General features: G+C 45.4%; 1 protein-coding gene across 1 annotated transcript in view; it reads right to left on the bottom strand.

Moving 5' to 3' along the window:
* The window catches only part of ABHD12 (abhydrolase domain containing 12, lysophospholipase), a 47635-nt gene that overhangs the window by 1187 nt on the left and 28925 nt on the right, over positions 1-17523 (bottom strand). Inside the window, exons 5-12 of the mRNA XM_075147417.1 lie at positions 16482-16512; positions 5557-5602; positions 4135-4264; positions 2573-2610; positions 2302-2381; positions 1428-1510; positions 621-699; positions 202-329 (exon numbers count right to left, since the gene is read on the bottom strand). Of these exons, the coding sequence (XP_075003518.1) occupies positions 202-329; positions 621-699; positions 1428-1510; positions 2302-2381; positions 2573-2610; positions 4135-4264; positions 5557-5602; positions 16482-16512 (615 nt within the window). The remainder of the gene's footprint in view (positions 1-201; positions 330-620; positions 700-1427; positions 1511-2301; positions 2382-2572; positions 2611-4134; positions 4265-5556; positions 5603-16481; positions 16513-17523) is intronic.

The raw sequence follows: 17523 nt of genomic DNA on the forward strand, positions 1-17523 counted from the left end.
GGAGAGCTCTGGCTTTGCAGTAAGCCAGCCCCAGTATTTCACCCACTCTGGAGACCAAAGAGGTTTTCAGAAGAGCTGTCCAATACAGGCACCTGTTACACATCTCTCTTGCTCCTGGACGCATATCACAGTGTGCCCCAAAGCCCCAAGCCCCAGCCCCCCCTCCAAGCCAGAGAAGACCCCAGTTAACTGGGCTGTTACCGCAGTATTCGAGGTAGCTCTGGACTCCTGTAGATGTACTTGTGCCGGTAGCCGAGGTCTGTGTGGAATGGAACAAACTGCACCTTGTAGTCTCGGAAACTCCGTGACGTCGCAGCAATGTTGTAAAGCTGAGTCCAAGGGGAGGCAGGTGAGGGACATGGGTCACTCCATACCAGCCACCCCTGCCAAACCAGCACCCCTCTCAGGGGTGGATTATGGGCCTTGGCTTGACCAGCTTTGCTAGTTCTAGCTCCCTTTCGCTATTGATTTGCCACCTTCAACACTACAGAATATATAGTCCCTTTGGGCTATGCATTTCTACATACACCTTCCTATTGCTGACTTTTTGCCTGGCTGGGATGTCATTCTATCCACACCAGCTCCTCCCACCAGATCAGTTTGCAGAGCCATATGTATACCTTCTTTCCCAGATGAAATGGTACCACCGGGTCATCCTCAGCATGAAGGATGAGCAGGGAGCAGGAAATGTATTTCACACTGTAAAAGAGACAACAATATCACAAAGGCTCAGAGCAATCCCATCACTTTTAACACCAATACACTTGGATTTTCAAGGAAACTGCAATGACAAACACGTCCTGTGGGTCATTAACTGCAGTTCAGATCTTGAAAACACTATTATCTGGGCACCATTCGTTTGACCTATAGAAAATTTACTAGTGAAAGGCATGCATGTAAAAGCTATTTGCTGTTTAGACCAGAGAAAAGCGGCTCACCCCACTGCAAAGCATCATCCCTCAAGGTCTGGTTTGGTTTCAGTACCGGAAACCAAACTCACAAATGCTCAGGCTCTTGAATGAAAGGCTCAGTGAAGAGACAATGTTATTACACACAGGGTGGCTTATGCAGATGCTCAGCAGAGAAATCTTCCCAAACCTTCTATGTCCCAATGCTACTGTTTAACATGTAACATACACTTGAAAAGCATAAATCACATGGACCAAATTAGCATATCCCTGAGTAGTCTCCGTGCTTTCTGTTGCATCTATCCTTATTAAGAACAATCACAAAAGAACAAGCTCCACAGTGCAAAGCTGTGTTGCACTCAGAGCTGCAAGAGTAACTGAAATCCCTTCAGCACATATGATGCTTCAATAATTTAAAAAAAAAAAAAAAGCAGATATTGCAGTCTAATGTCTATCCTCCTTGATGCTTGCACAGCTCACTGGAGCCACAGCTGAAAGCCCAGCAAAGAGGGAACTCACTTCTCATCGTTTGCAAATTTAATTCCACTTGTCGTGATGGGGTCAAGGAAGAACCAGTCAAACCCTGGGAAGTATCTGTATATCTGAGAGGAAAAAATTTGTGTTAGTGGCAGGCACCAGCAGGACAGTTATACAAACAGCAGTAACAGGACAGGCTGCTGTCATCCCAGTAACATCCCTTGGCTGCTGGCTGTGCTCTCTGCAGTGAGATGGTCCATGTTTCCACCAGCATTGTTTTTACTCTCCTATTTCAGACCCATCTTATCAGCCTGCTCAGGAGTAGGCTCTCTGGATGCTTGTATGGTCAAGGTCTCGAGGTTTCATGCTCCTGCTGGCAACAGTCTTCCCGGAAAACAGCTTTACCCCAGGGCACCTCACCAGCCCAACCACATCCAACACCCTGGGTACCTGCTCAGTTCAGAGCCAACTTGCAGCCATGCCGGGTGGAAAAGATGGCCACATCAGAGTGAACTCACCAGGAAAACCACGCAAGCGCAAAGGGGCCACATGGACGGGGTAGTGACCAAGGGAAGCCCAGCTTTGCCATCGCTTTGCTTACAGCCCACAAAATAGCCTCCTGCAACAGAGAAGCTACAATACAAGAAGAATGGGCTGTCCACCGCTGAGAGCAGAGTCTGTCTTTCCCTCCCTACATTACTGCCCTTTCTGATCCCAGTTTCCGTTTTCTTTAAGCAGGCTCCACACATGGCTCTGGTACTGCTTATTGCCTTAAATGCAGTTCTTTACCCCTGACGCTTATAAATATCACTGCTGGCCCACAAGTCATGCAGTTAGCTTAGCTACATCACTTCTGAAGGTTAATTTCTAAGCATACAATTAAATGCCACTAGCATGAGAGCCACTGTGTACTTGCCACAGAAAAGGGGTGACTTCGCGCCTCCTCCCGTATGTTGGTGAATGGAGATTCCAGTATCAGGGCATCCGGGGGCGTTTCTGAAAAGCCGAAGGCAATGTGCTGAAATGCAGGGGTGCAGATAGCCAGCAAGGTCAGGGTCTGCCTTATGAGAGCAGCTGCCACCACGGTGTGCCAAGGACAGCCTTGTCACAACCGCAAACATATGCAGAAATCTGGGATGCCAGAGGACCCGGGCTGGGTGGGAAGAGCATCCACCCACCAGACTTACCTCTCTCGCAAAGGCGCCTCACTAGATTTGTTGCAACCCTGGAAAGAACAACAACGAGCATTTAATCTGGCGCAGGCCCTCTGCAAAGCACCAGGCTCTAGTGGTAGTAGGTGGCAGAGGTACAACTCAACTGCTGTAATATCGACCCCTCATAGAGGTCTGAGCAGCCAGTCCACAATGACTTAGGTTCCCACAGGTGTCCCACACCCAACTGCCTCAAATGGCATCAGGTGCCTGCATTTAGATAAGTGAACAAGTCCAAGGAATCAGCACACCATGAGGCTACTTGGAAGGACCTCCTTTAAAGTGGTTCTTGGGCTCCCAACATATCTGCAGCTGTGTGACATAGCTTCTTACTCCCAGACCACAAGGACTGAGCAAGAAACAAGGGAATAGAGGGGATGGACAGAGGGGTGCTGTGTTCGAGGCAGCTGGAGCGCAGGGTCCCAGTTTCCATAGCTGGGTCAGAAAGCAGCAAGATCTCCCCCATGCATCTCCCTAATGCATGGGATATTGCATTAGGGATATTTCCAAAGTTGCTGAATCCTCCAAGCACAGCATATTTCAAAACCCTTAAACTCCAGGCTGGCTATGGTCACCAGGGAACTCAGCTGGGGACCACAGTCCTAGGCCACTCGGATTGCAGGGCATTGAGAAATATCACAAGCATGCTCTGACCCAGAAAGGGATCCTGAACATGGCAAAAATTTAGAGGAAGAGCCAAAGGAAGAGCCTTTGCCTTTTCTCAAAGCAGGATGTTTAGTATCACAGCAATGAAGAGGCACTATCCTGAAATACCTCCCTGTCTCAGCAACACAGTGTTGGACAGCAAGGCAAGCTGTTGTGGTCTCAAACAGTTTAATCTGCACACAGCTCAACTCAAAAGTAACTCTTGTGTTTGCCCTCTGCTCCTCCACAAATCAAGGGGGTAAGAGCACACGCTGCCTGCTGAATACAACCCACCTCCAGACAGCAACGGAAAGGGAGGAAGCAGGAAAAAGGAAAGTTAAAAACATGCAGGCAAAGGCACTTGACACTTTGCACTTCCCCGTGCCAGGCATGACCACGTAAATGTCACAGATGGCCAGCAGCGTAGTCATGCAGGCATCTTTGGCATGGCATGTTTGCCAGACAGGAGGAAAATGTTTTGTAAGGGCAAGTCATGTGCACGTGCGGCTGGTCTGAGATACTCTTTCAGAGTATCAGAGAAGCCTGATGTTCTGCTCTGAAGGACATACAGACATAGGTTCACCACAGGAAGAGATCAGCACAGTCCCACTTTCTCTCCCCTCGGTCAATCTGCATTATATTATTTTAAGTGTCTTTTTTCCAGTGTAACCCTCTGGGCAATAAAGGTTCAAGACCAATTCCTGCATAGTCATTCACTGTAGCTCTTCTCACTCTGTAGAGTGCAAAGGGGAAGCTACTCTGCAGCAATTATGCCACAGACTCCAAGCAGCACTCCAAGCCACCCTGGGAATTACGGCAAACAGCACCTTCATCCAAAGTCAGTGTTTATGTTTTTCAGAAGCTGCTAAGTCCCACTGAGATCAGATGCTTACCCCGTGCCCAAGGAGTGTCCCCATATATAGACAGGGTTGTCTCCGCTTCTTGCTTTTATCCAGTCGAAGACATGAAGGGCATCATAGGTCATTCCCCTCTCTGACGGGCTGCCTATTGAATCACCCCAGCCTGAAACACAAATAGTCCTTCTGAGAATCACACAAACTGGTCAGCAAAGCCAGCCAGCTCTTCCCATGCAGCCCATCTGCAACTGCAAAGGGACCTGGGACGTGGCCAGTTTCTGTTTATTTCACTGTGCACCTCTACAGCTTGGGCCTGAAAGCCCTGATTGATCTGCAGTCATTTAAACAAGGTAAGTGTTGGCTGCCAAGGAATTTTTGTGGATTTAGTCAACAACAAAAACAAGAGCTGGATCTCAAACACTGCCACGCCGTGTTCTTGCACTTTCCCTTCTGCAACAGCCCAGCTCCCAAACATTAGCTGCTTTTGCATGCATGTAACCAATTTGTGAGTGGAGTCTCTAACAGCATAAGAAGTGGATGCTTAGGGTCAAAAACCAAGCACGTTTCACAAAGCTGTTGCAACATCAGTTTGTCCATGCTGTTCGATCAATGCCTTCAAGCAATTTTCCACCCTCCTGATTGTTCTGGCTCTATCACTATTGCAGTATGTCCACACATCTCATGCTAAGCAGCAAGCATCCAACATCCCTTCTGATACCAAATGAGCAGCCAGAGAAGCAGCTGCCAGCAGGCCTGAAAAACAGGGCAGGATCCTACAAATAAACCTCTCTCAGATGTCTTCTTGATAAAAATGCAATGGACTAATTTCTTTCCTATATGTCCAGTGGCATTATACTGCAGTCATGGCTTAAATACTAAGAAGGGGAAAAAAAAGAGCAGCAGATGCTTGACTGCTGGTGGCACAGAGTTGCAAAATGGTCATGGCTTCTGCCGAGGACGCTACCAATTGTTAGCAAATCATTTACTCTATGTCTTATCGTACCTATCAGCTTTTAAAAAGAAGTGCAAGTTCAGTTCCCTGGGTGACCTCAGGAAAGTCAATTAGATCATATCTAAAAGACTACATCTAGGCAAGCTTACTAGTTTCCAGATGCGCACCTGGAGGATGCCTTAACTGGATGCTACGACAGCATATATGCCTGGTTACCCTCTGCTCTTTAGCTCCCAAATCAACAGGCTTTGTGCATGAGGACAGATAGGAGCCAGAGTCCAGCAAGCTGGACATCAGAAAGTAGTGCTACACAGGAAGGCACTGGAAAGAAACTTCTGGAAGTTCTCTGGATACCCATGAGGAAAAAATGTAGTAATAACCACATCTAATTAGCTGGCAGCAAGCATTTATAAAACAACAGCTCCCCTGAGATCCAAAAAAATTCTTTGTTGCTTCTACAGAAAGAGACGTCTCAAAGTGTTTCATAATAAAAGAAGCCCACATACCTCGATAATCAAACGTGACCACGTGGTACCCAAGGGAGCTGAGAACCTGGAGGGGAGAGAAACGTGCAGAAACCCATCACAGAGACTTGCACAGCAGCCGTGCTCTTGCCTCAGGCCAAAGTGCAGGGATCTAATTTATAACATTATCAGCCTTGTCATGGAAAAGCAACAACTTACAGCTTTTCAGTGTAGCCGGCACCGAGCTTTTAAAACACTAATCATTTCAGCCCACTGTTTTTACTCCATTTGTTTCCTGGACCTAGTATCAAGCTATCTTAGACATTGATTCTCCCTTTAACAGCCTTGCCCTTAAGATCTGCAAATATCCTATGACTGTTTCCCCTACAAACATTTTCAGGTTTTCCAGTGAAACAGTACAACTGCTTCATGTATATTATTCAAATCGGCATAAAATGTTAGCGTAACATATATGAGCCCGTTTCAGGTTTCAGAAGGCTTAAATGTATACATCCAAAACATGCAATTGCTCCATCATGAAGATTTATGTTACAGCCAATGGTAATCCTAACGAGATCTGTTAAAAGCAAGTAAAAATACCCAATGTTGGATCAACCTGCTTGGAAAAAGTGCCTTGGTAAAAACAAGGCTAGCATTCCAAGCTACTATTGCTCGGTATGAACCTAACAGCTCCGTGGTAGATAAAAATGAACAAAATGTCACAAAAAGAGTAAAATATTGTTGTTCTCATGGTCTATGTACGATACATGATTTAAAAAAAGCAATTTTAGTATTACATTATACTCTAAACCATCTAATGGACAAAAGGAAATCATCTCATATGTAAAAGCAACGCTATTTCTAGTGTAATTGAAATCTTAACAGCCTGAACAATTACTGTTACTAGTTCTGAGTTACTAGCACAGAAAAAAGAGAAAAAGAGGACAACATAGAAAAGAGGAGTGTTCAGGTAAGTTGGCAACTCAACTCCTTTGCTGGGAGGACTATGATGGTGATGGTTTCTCCAACTTCCCTCTAGGATCCATCCAGCGCTAATTTTCTTACATTTCGGACATGTACTGGATGTTTCTTTTTCTTCACTGGTCTGTGATTCCATGTTTCATCCCAAATTACTTTATGGGCCATGTTCAACATACATTGGACACGCTGTCTTTGTTACCTCTAAGCCCATTTTTGCCCAGCTCCCGGGTCTGCATCTCTTCAGCTGACCACTGGCAGGCTGTGCACAGCCCGGGGGTCTCCAGGGTCAGCCTGTGCCCCCTTCCATGCATGCTCACACCTGTGCTCCTCTGCAATGCCCCCTGTGTCCCTACCTCCAAGGTCTCTGCTGTCATACCAGGCCTGTACTCCTCTACACCGTATCACTATGCTGGGTGTCATCAGTGTTTCATTTGACACAGAGTAACTGTGTCTGTAACTTGTACATAAAAACATTACAGTGATTTTCTCTATAACACTATATGTATGAGAATTGTTACTATTTGTATTACAGTTACGGCTACACCATGTAATTATACAAAGCTCAGCAAAAGTAAAACCAGCTAGCCACTGGCCACCCGGTTGTTAGACAATTGCTTTTATGGCTAAACAAGCTCAAAACAGTGCTCCAGGGAGCTCCAAAACAAGGAGCTCAGAGAAGCCTTTACAAGCCTCAGCCGTGTTACTGTAAGTGGCAATACTATATGCAGTGGGTTACAAGGCTGCAATTTCCCCTTCTGACAGTCCACCGACTGCAGGATATTGCAAACCCTCCTGTGGCTCAAGGCTTCTCACCAGGACCAAGCAATGGATTTTCTCAAGGTGTTCACCATTTCAGCTTGCCTTATGATAGCCTGCGCAGGTCTGAGGGCAGTGCGTAGCTCTTCATTGTAATATGCTACCATTACTCGGTTGCTGAGTGTTTGATTTTATAGCCAATGAAGCTTGCACAATGAATAAAATTGCTATTAAGACAACAACTGCAGGATGCAAAGCCAAGTTCAAAACTCCTGTAGTGGTAGATCACCATTCTCAGAGGGACTGCAGGCAGGAGCAGTGCTCGGTGGTTTGGACTATGCAGCACTGTGGCAGATCTGACATCTGCTTGCTGTGCAACATTCGCTACCTTCAGGACTCGTTGCACCACAAGCTGGACTTCCAGCATTAACAGTTGGGTTAGCATTCATTGCAATTTTTTAAAATAACACACTTAGTGGTACTGGGACTATCGCAGCATACAACTGGAATGATACCTGTAAGCTGAGCATTACTTCTAAAGGAATACCATAATTTTAACCTTAACAGGTTACATATAGGGATATCAGGTAGAGTTATAAACAGTTAGACAATTTACAACAATTCGGGGGCACACAGTATGCATACAAGTACAACTGGAGCTTACACAAACAACGGGCTCCTGATTGGAAATGGAGACAGCATTTCCATTCTCCCATTAGGATCTAAATGGTCATTTGAAGACGGAAAGCCAGTAACTTCACATATGTATCACACAGTTTGCCCTGCTGCTTGCTGGCACCCCCCCGAGACTAACACGTTACATCATGCTCACCCTTGCTGCACTTGGTTGTGTTATTTCTTGGCAGTAGCCATGGGGTCATGCTACTCCACTACCCCTCTTTTAATGCCATTTTCCCACTAACAGTTATTTGGAATTTATATTAGCAGACGCAACTGCAACAGCTTCCAAGACACTCAACGCTCCTTTGCCTTTTGCTATTCAGGTCTCTTCAAGCAATTCCTCTTTCTCTTTCTTTGGCTCTAAATCCTTCAAAGGAGTTCCCTTGGAGGTGCCAAGGTCCACACTGTGTGCACTTCCAGGGCAAAGGCAGAGATATTAAATATGCAGTTGTTCCACTTTGGGATCTGCACTCACAAGTTACTGTTTCTTCAACATCCTTTTGCAAATAACTATGCCAACATCATAGAGAGATGAGGGTAGGTATACATTACAGTACAAAATACCACTGCAACCTACATAACAATAGCAGAATAATCATGTAAAATATTAATTAACAAATTAGGTGCTGCAGGACAGCTGTTTCCATCAGAATCAATATATACTATTTTTAATATGTGCACTTACATATTGGACCCCCGAATGGACATGCAGAACACAAAGTTTCTTCTTGCAAAGTTTGGTTTTCAGCTTTACAATGTGATTTTACTGCTAAGATATCACATACAGTCTAGCCTTTTCCAGGCCATTAAAAATTATTTAACCTGTTGACAGTTTACCTATCTTCTATACTTGTTTGTTATGTGTTGGCTGCATTGGCAGCATCTCTTCTCAATAACAAATAGATGCACTTTTATTTTAATTAGCAGCTGTTACATATAAAAACGGATTTTTACGATCCTCTATTTCTTCTTAAAAAATATGCTGAGTTTAACACATCCACTGCAATCACACATACAGGACTAATGTTTCATTTTCAAAGCCAACTGTATCCCAAGTTCCACTAGAGACTTTATTATTCAGCTATTCCTTCAACTTCTATTGCTTAATTACTGATAAATAATTAACTGATAATGTTCTTAATTCAAACATTTTTTTCTTTTTGATCTCCATCCTAGATTTCTTTTATGTTTATACTCATGTATACTTTGCACCTATGCTGATAGGGCTGGTACCCACCTCACTCTGGGAGCTCAGCCACTGCAGCAGGAGAGCATCATTGTTTGCCCCAGGTCACTGTTCCCCTGGCAGCTCTGCCTTCTTCCACCTGAATATTCACCTTCTCTCCTTCTGTTTGTCTTCCTGCAAACAGCCCTTCAGCACCTGGTTCTTCCCCTTCATTTACCTCCTCAGACCATTGGTCTGACCTGCACCAGCCACCACCTGCACTCATACCTATCAAAGACCACCACAGAGCGGCCTCCAGCTTTCCTTTACCCTAATCTGAGTCTGAACCCCCAAGCACAGCCCTACCCCTAAATCCTGCCATTCAGCCCAGCAAAAAGCAGCAAGGAAGCACCAGAGACAGCGGCCATGCCTGGAAAGAGCGTGGAGTCTCCTGAAGAGGGACAGCAATGGCGTGATGCACCCCCAGCCAAATTCTCCTCTTCCCACTGGGAGCCAGGAGCTGCAAGGCTACACAAAGCAAATGCACCTGGCAGAGAGCAAGAGATGCTGCAACATTAATCTGTCTGGCTCTTGTCCTGGTCAGTTGTCAAAAACACCAGCCCTCTCACAGCAATAAGCAATGAGGATGCCCTCAAGACATCCCCAGGCACAGGCAGCAGCAATCTCCATGCTCACCTAAACCTAAGCAGGTCACGCTCAGGACCCCTGACAACCAAGATCTGCCTCCTCACAGACCAGCATGGCACAAGCTCGTGTGCCCAGTTCTCCTCTCCCTAGCAGAAAGCAGGGACAAAGAGCTGGGATAAAGATGATGGTCATCTCATGCCTTTACCAAAGGAAGAAGTCGATGGACCCTCCCACTCCTGCACCCATTCAACTCAAAACCAAGATACAGGTGAACCACTTGCTGGGGCTCATTTTTCCAAGGACCTGCCAAGCCCTGACCATGGGCACTGCCCCGCTCTTACACTTCAGAGGTGCCTTTCTCTTCCAGGGAAAAGAAGAGATGAGGCTGAGGAGGAACAGGAACAAGCAGGAAAAGCAGCAGAAACTGTCATTACCACCGTTGCAGCTGCCAGAGCTGTAAGGTGCCCACCTCAACCTTCACAATGCAGGGCACCACACTAATAGCACCCTCTGCTTTAGAGCATGGCTCGGCTGCCCACGCACCTTCCTTCCTATCCTGGCATTGGGCAGCTGCAGCACCCAAACACCCACTTCCCAAGAGGAAAGCAGACATGCAAAGCAAGGCCAAAGTAGGGCCTATCACTGTGGATACACAAGAGAAGGAAGAACCTCCACCATCAACATCCAGCTTCCTCCTGGTGAAGGACACAGACAGCTGATGACGAGCTGTAACATCCCTGCCTGAAGCCAACAACCCTGGGAGCATCCCAATCCCATGCCCTACACTAACAGCCTCTTCTGTTTTAGTCTTTTTTTTAAGAGTATTTTTCTTTCTTGTTTTTCCCCTTAGAATTACGTCAGAAAAAGTCTCAGATGAAGCCAGTAAGATTTCAATTAGTTTTGCAGGTAACAGGCATTTCCTTTGACCCTTAACAGGATGTTTAGTGTAACAATGCCAAACATTTTATTTATAGTAATTACTTATGCCCCTATAACAATACTGTATTGTTTCATGTGCTGCTATAAAGTTGGGTAACGTCATGCAGTGGGCAAAAAAAACTCTGCATCAGCTCTCCACTATTCCAGCACATCAGTGTAATAACAACTAAAAGCTTCACTGCTGAAGCCTCAATGTACAAGTATGAATTGCAGAAGGAGCTTGCGGTAGTCTGCCATTGACAGCCAAGGTAGCTAAGAGAACAGAATTCTTGTCAGTTTTAAAAGGTTTTGAGTTGCATTATTCAAGCACGAATAATCTGAATCATGTGAATAACACAGTGACCCTGAAACACTGGTAATTGTGATATCTGGAAACCAGGTGTGAGCAAAGAATAACTGGACACTTGTCCAGACTGGAGGAAAGCATGCCCCTCAAAGCCAGTTTGTATCTGCTTACTGCTCCACTGCTGCTCCTCCTGCTGGCTTCTTCATGGCTCCTGCTTCTGGTTACTGTCTTCAAACACACATCGACTCGGGCAAGAACAATTTCAGACACCTGCTGCTCAGAGACTGTGAGACAGTCTCAACTTTCAGTGCTGCTGCTGAGACAAACTGCTCACATGAATCAATCACTTGGAAAGAAAGGACAGAGACCTCTTACAGTTGTTATTTCTCTTCTGAGCCTCTTCTAAGGGGTTTCCCCTGCTGCTTCCAGCCTACTAGCAGCACCAGCAAAAAGGACAGCAGTCCAGCCTGTTTCATTCTGCTGGAATAAGCATGAACCTGGAGTTTCTGGTGTGGTTCTGGTAAGCCCATGTGTGTGCACATGTGAGTAACCGACTGAAAAAAAAAAACTAAGCAACTTGTCTACATTCCAGACCCAGGAACAGAAACCTTAGGTTTTGGTAAACTGTGTTCTCCACATGTGTATACACACAGATACAGAGGCACACAGAGCCTTTGAGTATTCTGAAGCACTGCTACTCTTGCTCAGTCAAAATCCAAAACAACTCCTCTGCCTGTCTCGGCCAGCAAAAAAATACATTGCAGCACAGCCTGGTTCCCAGAAAAATGACCAAATACACGACAGTCTCCTCAAGCAACTTTCTGCAACTTAGCTCATCCTTTTTTCTTAAAGGAAAAGAAGTATCACCTGCCTCCTTGGGGTCCTGCCAAACAACATTTTCTAAGCAATCTGAATTAAAAAGACTTTGTGGCAGGGGATCTTGCATAAGGAGCTGCATTGCAATAAAGCTTTATGAGTGCCAATACTCTGACACAAATTACAAAGAGAAGAGAATGATAGCTAAATCCATAGGAAAAACACAGACTCAGACCCCTCTGAAATAAGCCAGCAAAAGTAATTATGGCTCTTTTAGAAACACGTGATATGAGACCAAGAAATTGTGTGTGAGAATTTCAGCCAAGAGAGACTTTAATAAAATAAACGACCACAAAGACCCAAAGCAGCTGAAGTTGCCTGTTCTCATGTAACACACCATGGTGCTACATCTGGGAAATTCATTGGGTTTTGTACAAAGTCTTCAGCACTTGAGATGGCACCACTCATACAAATGCATTGTGCCATGGGAAAGGGGGAAACCCAGGCTGAACCTGCCTGCCTGACAAGTGATAAAGTAATCCCTGCACTGGCAACCTTGAAAATGTTTTATTGCAACAAATTATTCTGTGAATAGGCAAGTATTAGCTTTGTCTCCCTGGCCAACTAATGGACCAACGGGAAGGTTTATACTGGCTTGGCCCAACATTTTGGCATTTAAAAGACCAAATGTCACCTTCAAGATTTTGAAGAGTATGAGAAATCTGAGCTGGCCTCAATCCACATATATTTTCCCAGCAGTTGGTGGTGTACGGCATCATGTATGGCATCCTCGCAATAAAACCTGCATTAAGACCAGTGCTGAGAAGAAACAATAGCGAGTTATGACCGTGGGCGATTTCCTCCTGTGCAGAACAGAAGCACCCATTTGCAGACTGGATCCTCTTTTCAGGGAATTTTGCTGCCTCCCTGGGGCCCAAATTAGGGACATCACCACAAGAGTGAAGAGCTTAGTGCAACGTTCAGACTACTATCCATTCCTGCTCTTTCAACTAATGAGGTTGCAACAAAACGTCTGAGGTCGATCAAAAGAGGTTTCAGAATGCTAAAAAATTCAGGAGCACAGGTAGTGTTTTCCTCAGTCCTCCCAGTAATGGGGGAAGACTTTGGAAGAAACAGACGAGCCCAGGATATCAATACCCGGCTCCAAGACTGGTGCCTCTGCCAAAATTTTGGGCTTTTAAACCATGGAAGAGCCTTCAAGACACAAGGTATGCTGGGGCCTGACGGCATCCACCTGTCCCGATGGGGAAAATGCATCTTTGGGCGTAAGCTGGCAGGACTGATTGAGAGAGCTTTAAACTAGAATCAGTGGGGGAAGGAGATACCAACAGGATTGCAGTAGGTAAGCCAACGGTTGCATGGCATTGCCTGAGGGTGGCAATGCTAGTGGGAACATTTACACTGCTCCTGGGAGCACAGAGGGCTCAGGAGCATATCTAAAATGCTTGTACACCAACACATGCAGTAAGAGAAACAAACAGGATGAACCAGAAGCATTGGTTAGTTCCCAGAACTATGATTACCATTGGTATTAGTGAGACTTGGTGGAATGAGTCCCACAATTGGAGTGCTGGGATGGAGGGCTACAGGCTGTTCATGAGGGATAGGCAAGGCAGGCGAGATGGAGATGTCGCACTATATGTAAGAGAGAGGTTTGATTGCACAGCCCTTACAGTTAGTGATGATGTGGTTAAGAGCCTCTGGGTGAGGATTAGAGGGATGGAAAACAAAGGAGATGTTGTAGTGGATGTCTACTACCAATACGTCAGCCAGGATGCAAGCACTGATGAGTTATTCCATAGGCAATTAGGAGAAATTTCTGGATCAGTAGCCCTTGTCCTTATGGGAGATTTCAACTTCCCAGACATCAACTGGGAATACCATACTGTTGTGACGAGCAGGTTTTGGAAATTCTTGAGATTTGTAGGACATAAATTCTTGTCACAAGTACTCAGTGAGCCAGCTAGGAAAGATGCCCCCGTAGACTTGCTATTTGTGAATAGAGGAGGACTTGTGGGAGATGTGATAGTAGGTTGCTGTCTTGGCCACAGTGATCATGAAATGGCTGAGTTTAAAATTTTCAATGTAATGAGAAAAGAAGGACAGCAGAGTTGCTACCCTGGACTTCAGGAGAGCAAACTTTAAGCTACTCGGAGCTATTTAGCAGAGTACCCTGGGAATCTGCTTTTGAGGGCTCAGGAGTCCAGGAGTGCTGGTCAGTCTTTAAGAACCACCTTTTAGAAGCACAGGAGCAGGCAACCCCATTGTGTCGTAAGTCAAGCAAGCAGGGCAGAAGACCAGTTTGGCTGAACAGGGAACTCCTCATGGAGCTCAAGAGGAAAAAGAAATTGTATGATCTCTGGAAGCAGGGTCAGGCTTCGCAGGAAGATTACAGAGCTGTGGTTCACATATGCAGGGAGAAGACACGAAAGGCCAAAGCTCGATTAGAGTTGAAACTGGCCAGTGTTTTGTCAGATAACAAGGACTTTAAGTACGTTAATAGCAAGAGTAGGTCTAAAGAAAACATTGGACTGATACTTGTTGAAGATGGTCATCTGACTAATAGGGATGAAGAAAAAGCAGAGGCATTCAATGATTTTTTTGCCTCGGTCTTTAATAATACTGATAGAACTCAGGCTGCCTGGTCCTCTGAGTCGGAGGGCCACAAGTGTGGGAACAGTGACTTTCCATTTGTGGACACTGAAATTGTAAGGGACCAGCTGCATCAGCTGAATGTTCACAAGTCCATGGGGCCTGATGGGATTCATCCCAGAGTACTGAAGGAGCTAGTGGATGTTATGGCAGGACCCCTCTTGATCATATACGAAAGGTATTGGGAGTCTGGGGTGGTCCCTGCTGACTGGAAGCTAGCCAATGTTATTCCAATCTACAAAAAGGGCGTAAGGAAAGACAGAGGGAACTACAGAACTGTAGTCTAACCACAGTTCTTACAAAAATTATGGAGAAGATTATACTGGGTACTATTGAAAGGCATTTAAAGAATAATGCAATCATCAGGCACAGTTAACATGCGTTCACAAAGGGAAAGTCCTGTCTAACTGATTTTATATCCTTCTATGATAAGGTCACCTGCCTAGTGGATGAAGGGAAGGCAGTGGATGTAGTTTTTCTGGATTTTAGTAAGGCTTTTGATACTGTCCCTCACAGGATCCTTCTAGACAAGTTGTCCAACGGTGGGATGAGCAAGTTCACAGTGCGCTGGGTCAAGAACTGGCTGAAGGGCAGAGCTCAGAGGGTTGTAGTGAATGGAGCTACATCTTGTTGGTGACTGGTCACCAGCGGTGTTCCTCACTGTTCAATTCTAGGGCCAGTTCTGTTCAATATATTTATCAATGATCTGGAGGCAGGAGTTGAATGCACCATTAGCCAGTTTGCTGATGATACCAAACTGGGAGGTGCTGTTGACTCTCTTGAGGGACAAGAGGCCTTGCAGAGGGATCTAGATAGATTGGAGCACTGGCCAATGATTAATGGGATGAAATTTAACAAGTCCAAATGCTGGATTCTGCACCTAGGACAGAATAATGCCAGGCACAAGTATAAATTGGGAGAGGAGTGGCTGGAGAGCAGCCCTGCAGAAAGGGATCTGGGGGTGCTGGTCGACAGCAGGCTCAATAGGAGTCAGCAGTGTGCCCTGGCAGCCAGGAGGACAAACTGCATCCTGGGGTCATCAAACATAGTATAACAAGCCAGTCAAAAGAGGTAATTATCCCTCTGTATTTGGCATTGGTGAGGCCTCACCTTGCATACTGTGTGCAGTTCTGGGCTCCACAATTTAAGAAGGATGTGAAGGTACCTGAATGCATCCAGAGGAGGGCAACAAAGCTGGTGAAAGGGCTGGAAGGAATGTCCTATGTGGAGCGGCTAAGGTCTTTAAGCTTGTCTAGTTTGGAGAAAAGGAGGATGAGGGGTGACCTCGTTGCTCTCTACTGTTTCCTGAGGAGGGGAAGTGGAGAGGGAGGCTCTGATTTCTTCTCCCTGGTGTCCAGTGACAGGACCCGTGGGAATGGTTCAAAGCTGCACCAGGGGAGGATTAGACTGGACATTAGGAAGCATTTCTTTACCAAGAGGGTGGTCAAACACTGGAACAGGCTTCCCAGAGACGTGGTCGATGCCCCAAGCCTGTCAGTGATTAACAGGCATTTGGACAAGGCCCTTAACGTGCTTTAACTTTTGGTCAGCCCTGAAGTGGTCAGGCAGTTGGACTAGATGATCATTGTAGGTCCCTTCCAACTGAAAATATTCTATTCTATGATGAATACGGTGAGTATATAGAACACTGGTAACATATGAAAGAATACTCTTAAATGGCACCTTAAATTAGTATACGAGAGTAATCAATCAGATTATGGCTGTGATTAAATAAAACTTTTAATTTTCCCTATAAACTGTGTTGTGAAAGTATTCCTGGCAAAGAACCTGGTTAGCTCAGTTAACAACAGCAAGTAAAAGACCTTTCAAATATCTTTTAATATGGGTAAGTGTGCTCACGGCTTACAGACTGCTTTTCCCATACACGCTTCATATCTAGAGGACACTAAGAGCCCTAAGCTGTCTGCCTGTTGGCAATGAGCTGTAATGAGCAGTCTTCTCAAGTCTGTGCACATCTGATGTGTTAATGCAACTGCTTGGACAACACGCGCAGCCACTTACCTTGTAAAGCTCCACGCGGTGATCCCCTCCTCTGGTGAAAGTGATTCATGAAGAGAAGAGGAGAAAAAAAAAAACACCAAACAAATAAAAAACCACGTGTGAACATTTAAGCTTCCAGAAACAGACTTTCCCAATTGCCTCAGGCTTCCAGTTTAACACAAACATGCCAAACATACAAAACATCGTAACTGCTTTGTCACAGGCTTCAAGGAGACAGCAAGGTTTTGCTGAGCTATGCAGGACATAGTTTTGAAGTCAACTTCTCCCTATAAATCTTTTCTCACAGCAGGTAAAGACGAACTTTTCAACCCACCCTCCTATCTGCCTTTTCCAAAGCCTGTAATACATCCAAAACAGCCTGTCCCTGTTGGCTTTGCAGACCCTGCTCTCCTGCCACCAGTGCTGCCCCAGCCAGTAACCCCTACCCTCCCAGGTGTGATGCTCTCAGCAGAACTCACAACATAAACCCAAGCAGCTGCACCTTGGATTTTCTCACCTGGCTCCAAGCACAGGGACAGAAAGGACATGTGTAAAAGACTGAGCAGAGAAAACCAGAGTTGAACACTGTAAATAGGTCCAGGGGAAGAATCTGCTTTAATGTTTTTTTAATAAATTGAAATCTAGACCATAAAATGGAAAGGAGAGCCATTACACGCTTTAAAATATATCCACAACATGACATGGCTAATCCACACTCAAACTTTAGTCTAGTATTGATGTAAGAGTAGATTTACTCCTGCACTCATATGAAAACTCTAAAACATTCACACTATGGCTGGTTTGGTCAATGCAGCCTCTAAACCAAAATGCCACTTTCCAGACCTCCCTCTAAGAATATACGCACCTGCCAGCCAAAAGCTCTCAGCTCCAACTGTACTACAAAATACCTAATGTAGCCAAAAACACTCAGGGCAAAACACAAGGGCTTGCTCGTAAGTCATTTTGAATCATACAAGTCTGAAGAAGATGATAAACTTGCTGGAAAAGTCACCCTTGATGTGCACACGTTGGTGCCTTTTCATGCATTCCTCAAAGTGCAACA

Source organism: Calonectris borealis, chromosome 3 (assembly GCF_964195595.1).
Source record: "Calonectris borealis chromosome 3, bCalBor7.hap1.2, whole genome shotgun sequence".
In the NCBI taxonomy this organism is placed as follows: domain Eukaryota; kingdom Metazoa; phylum Chordata; class Aves; order Procellariiformes; family Procellariidae; genus Calonectris; species Calonectris borealis.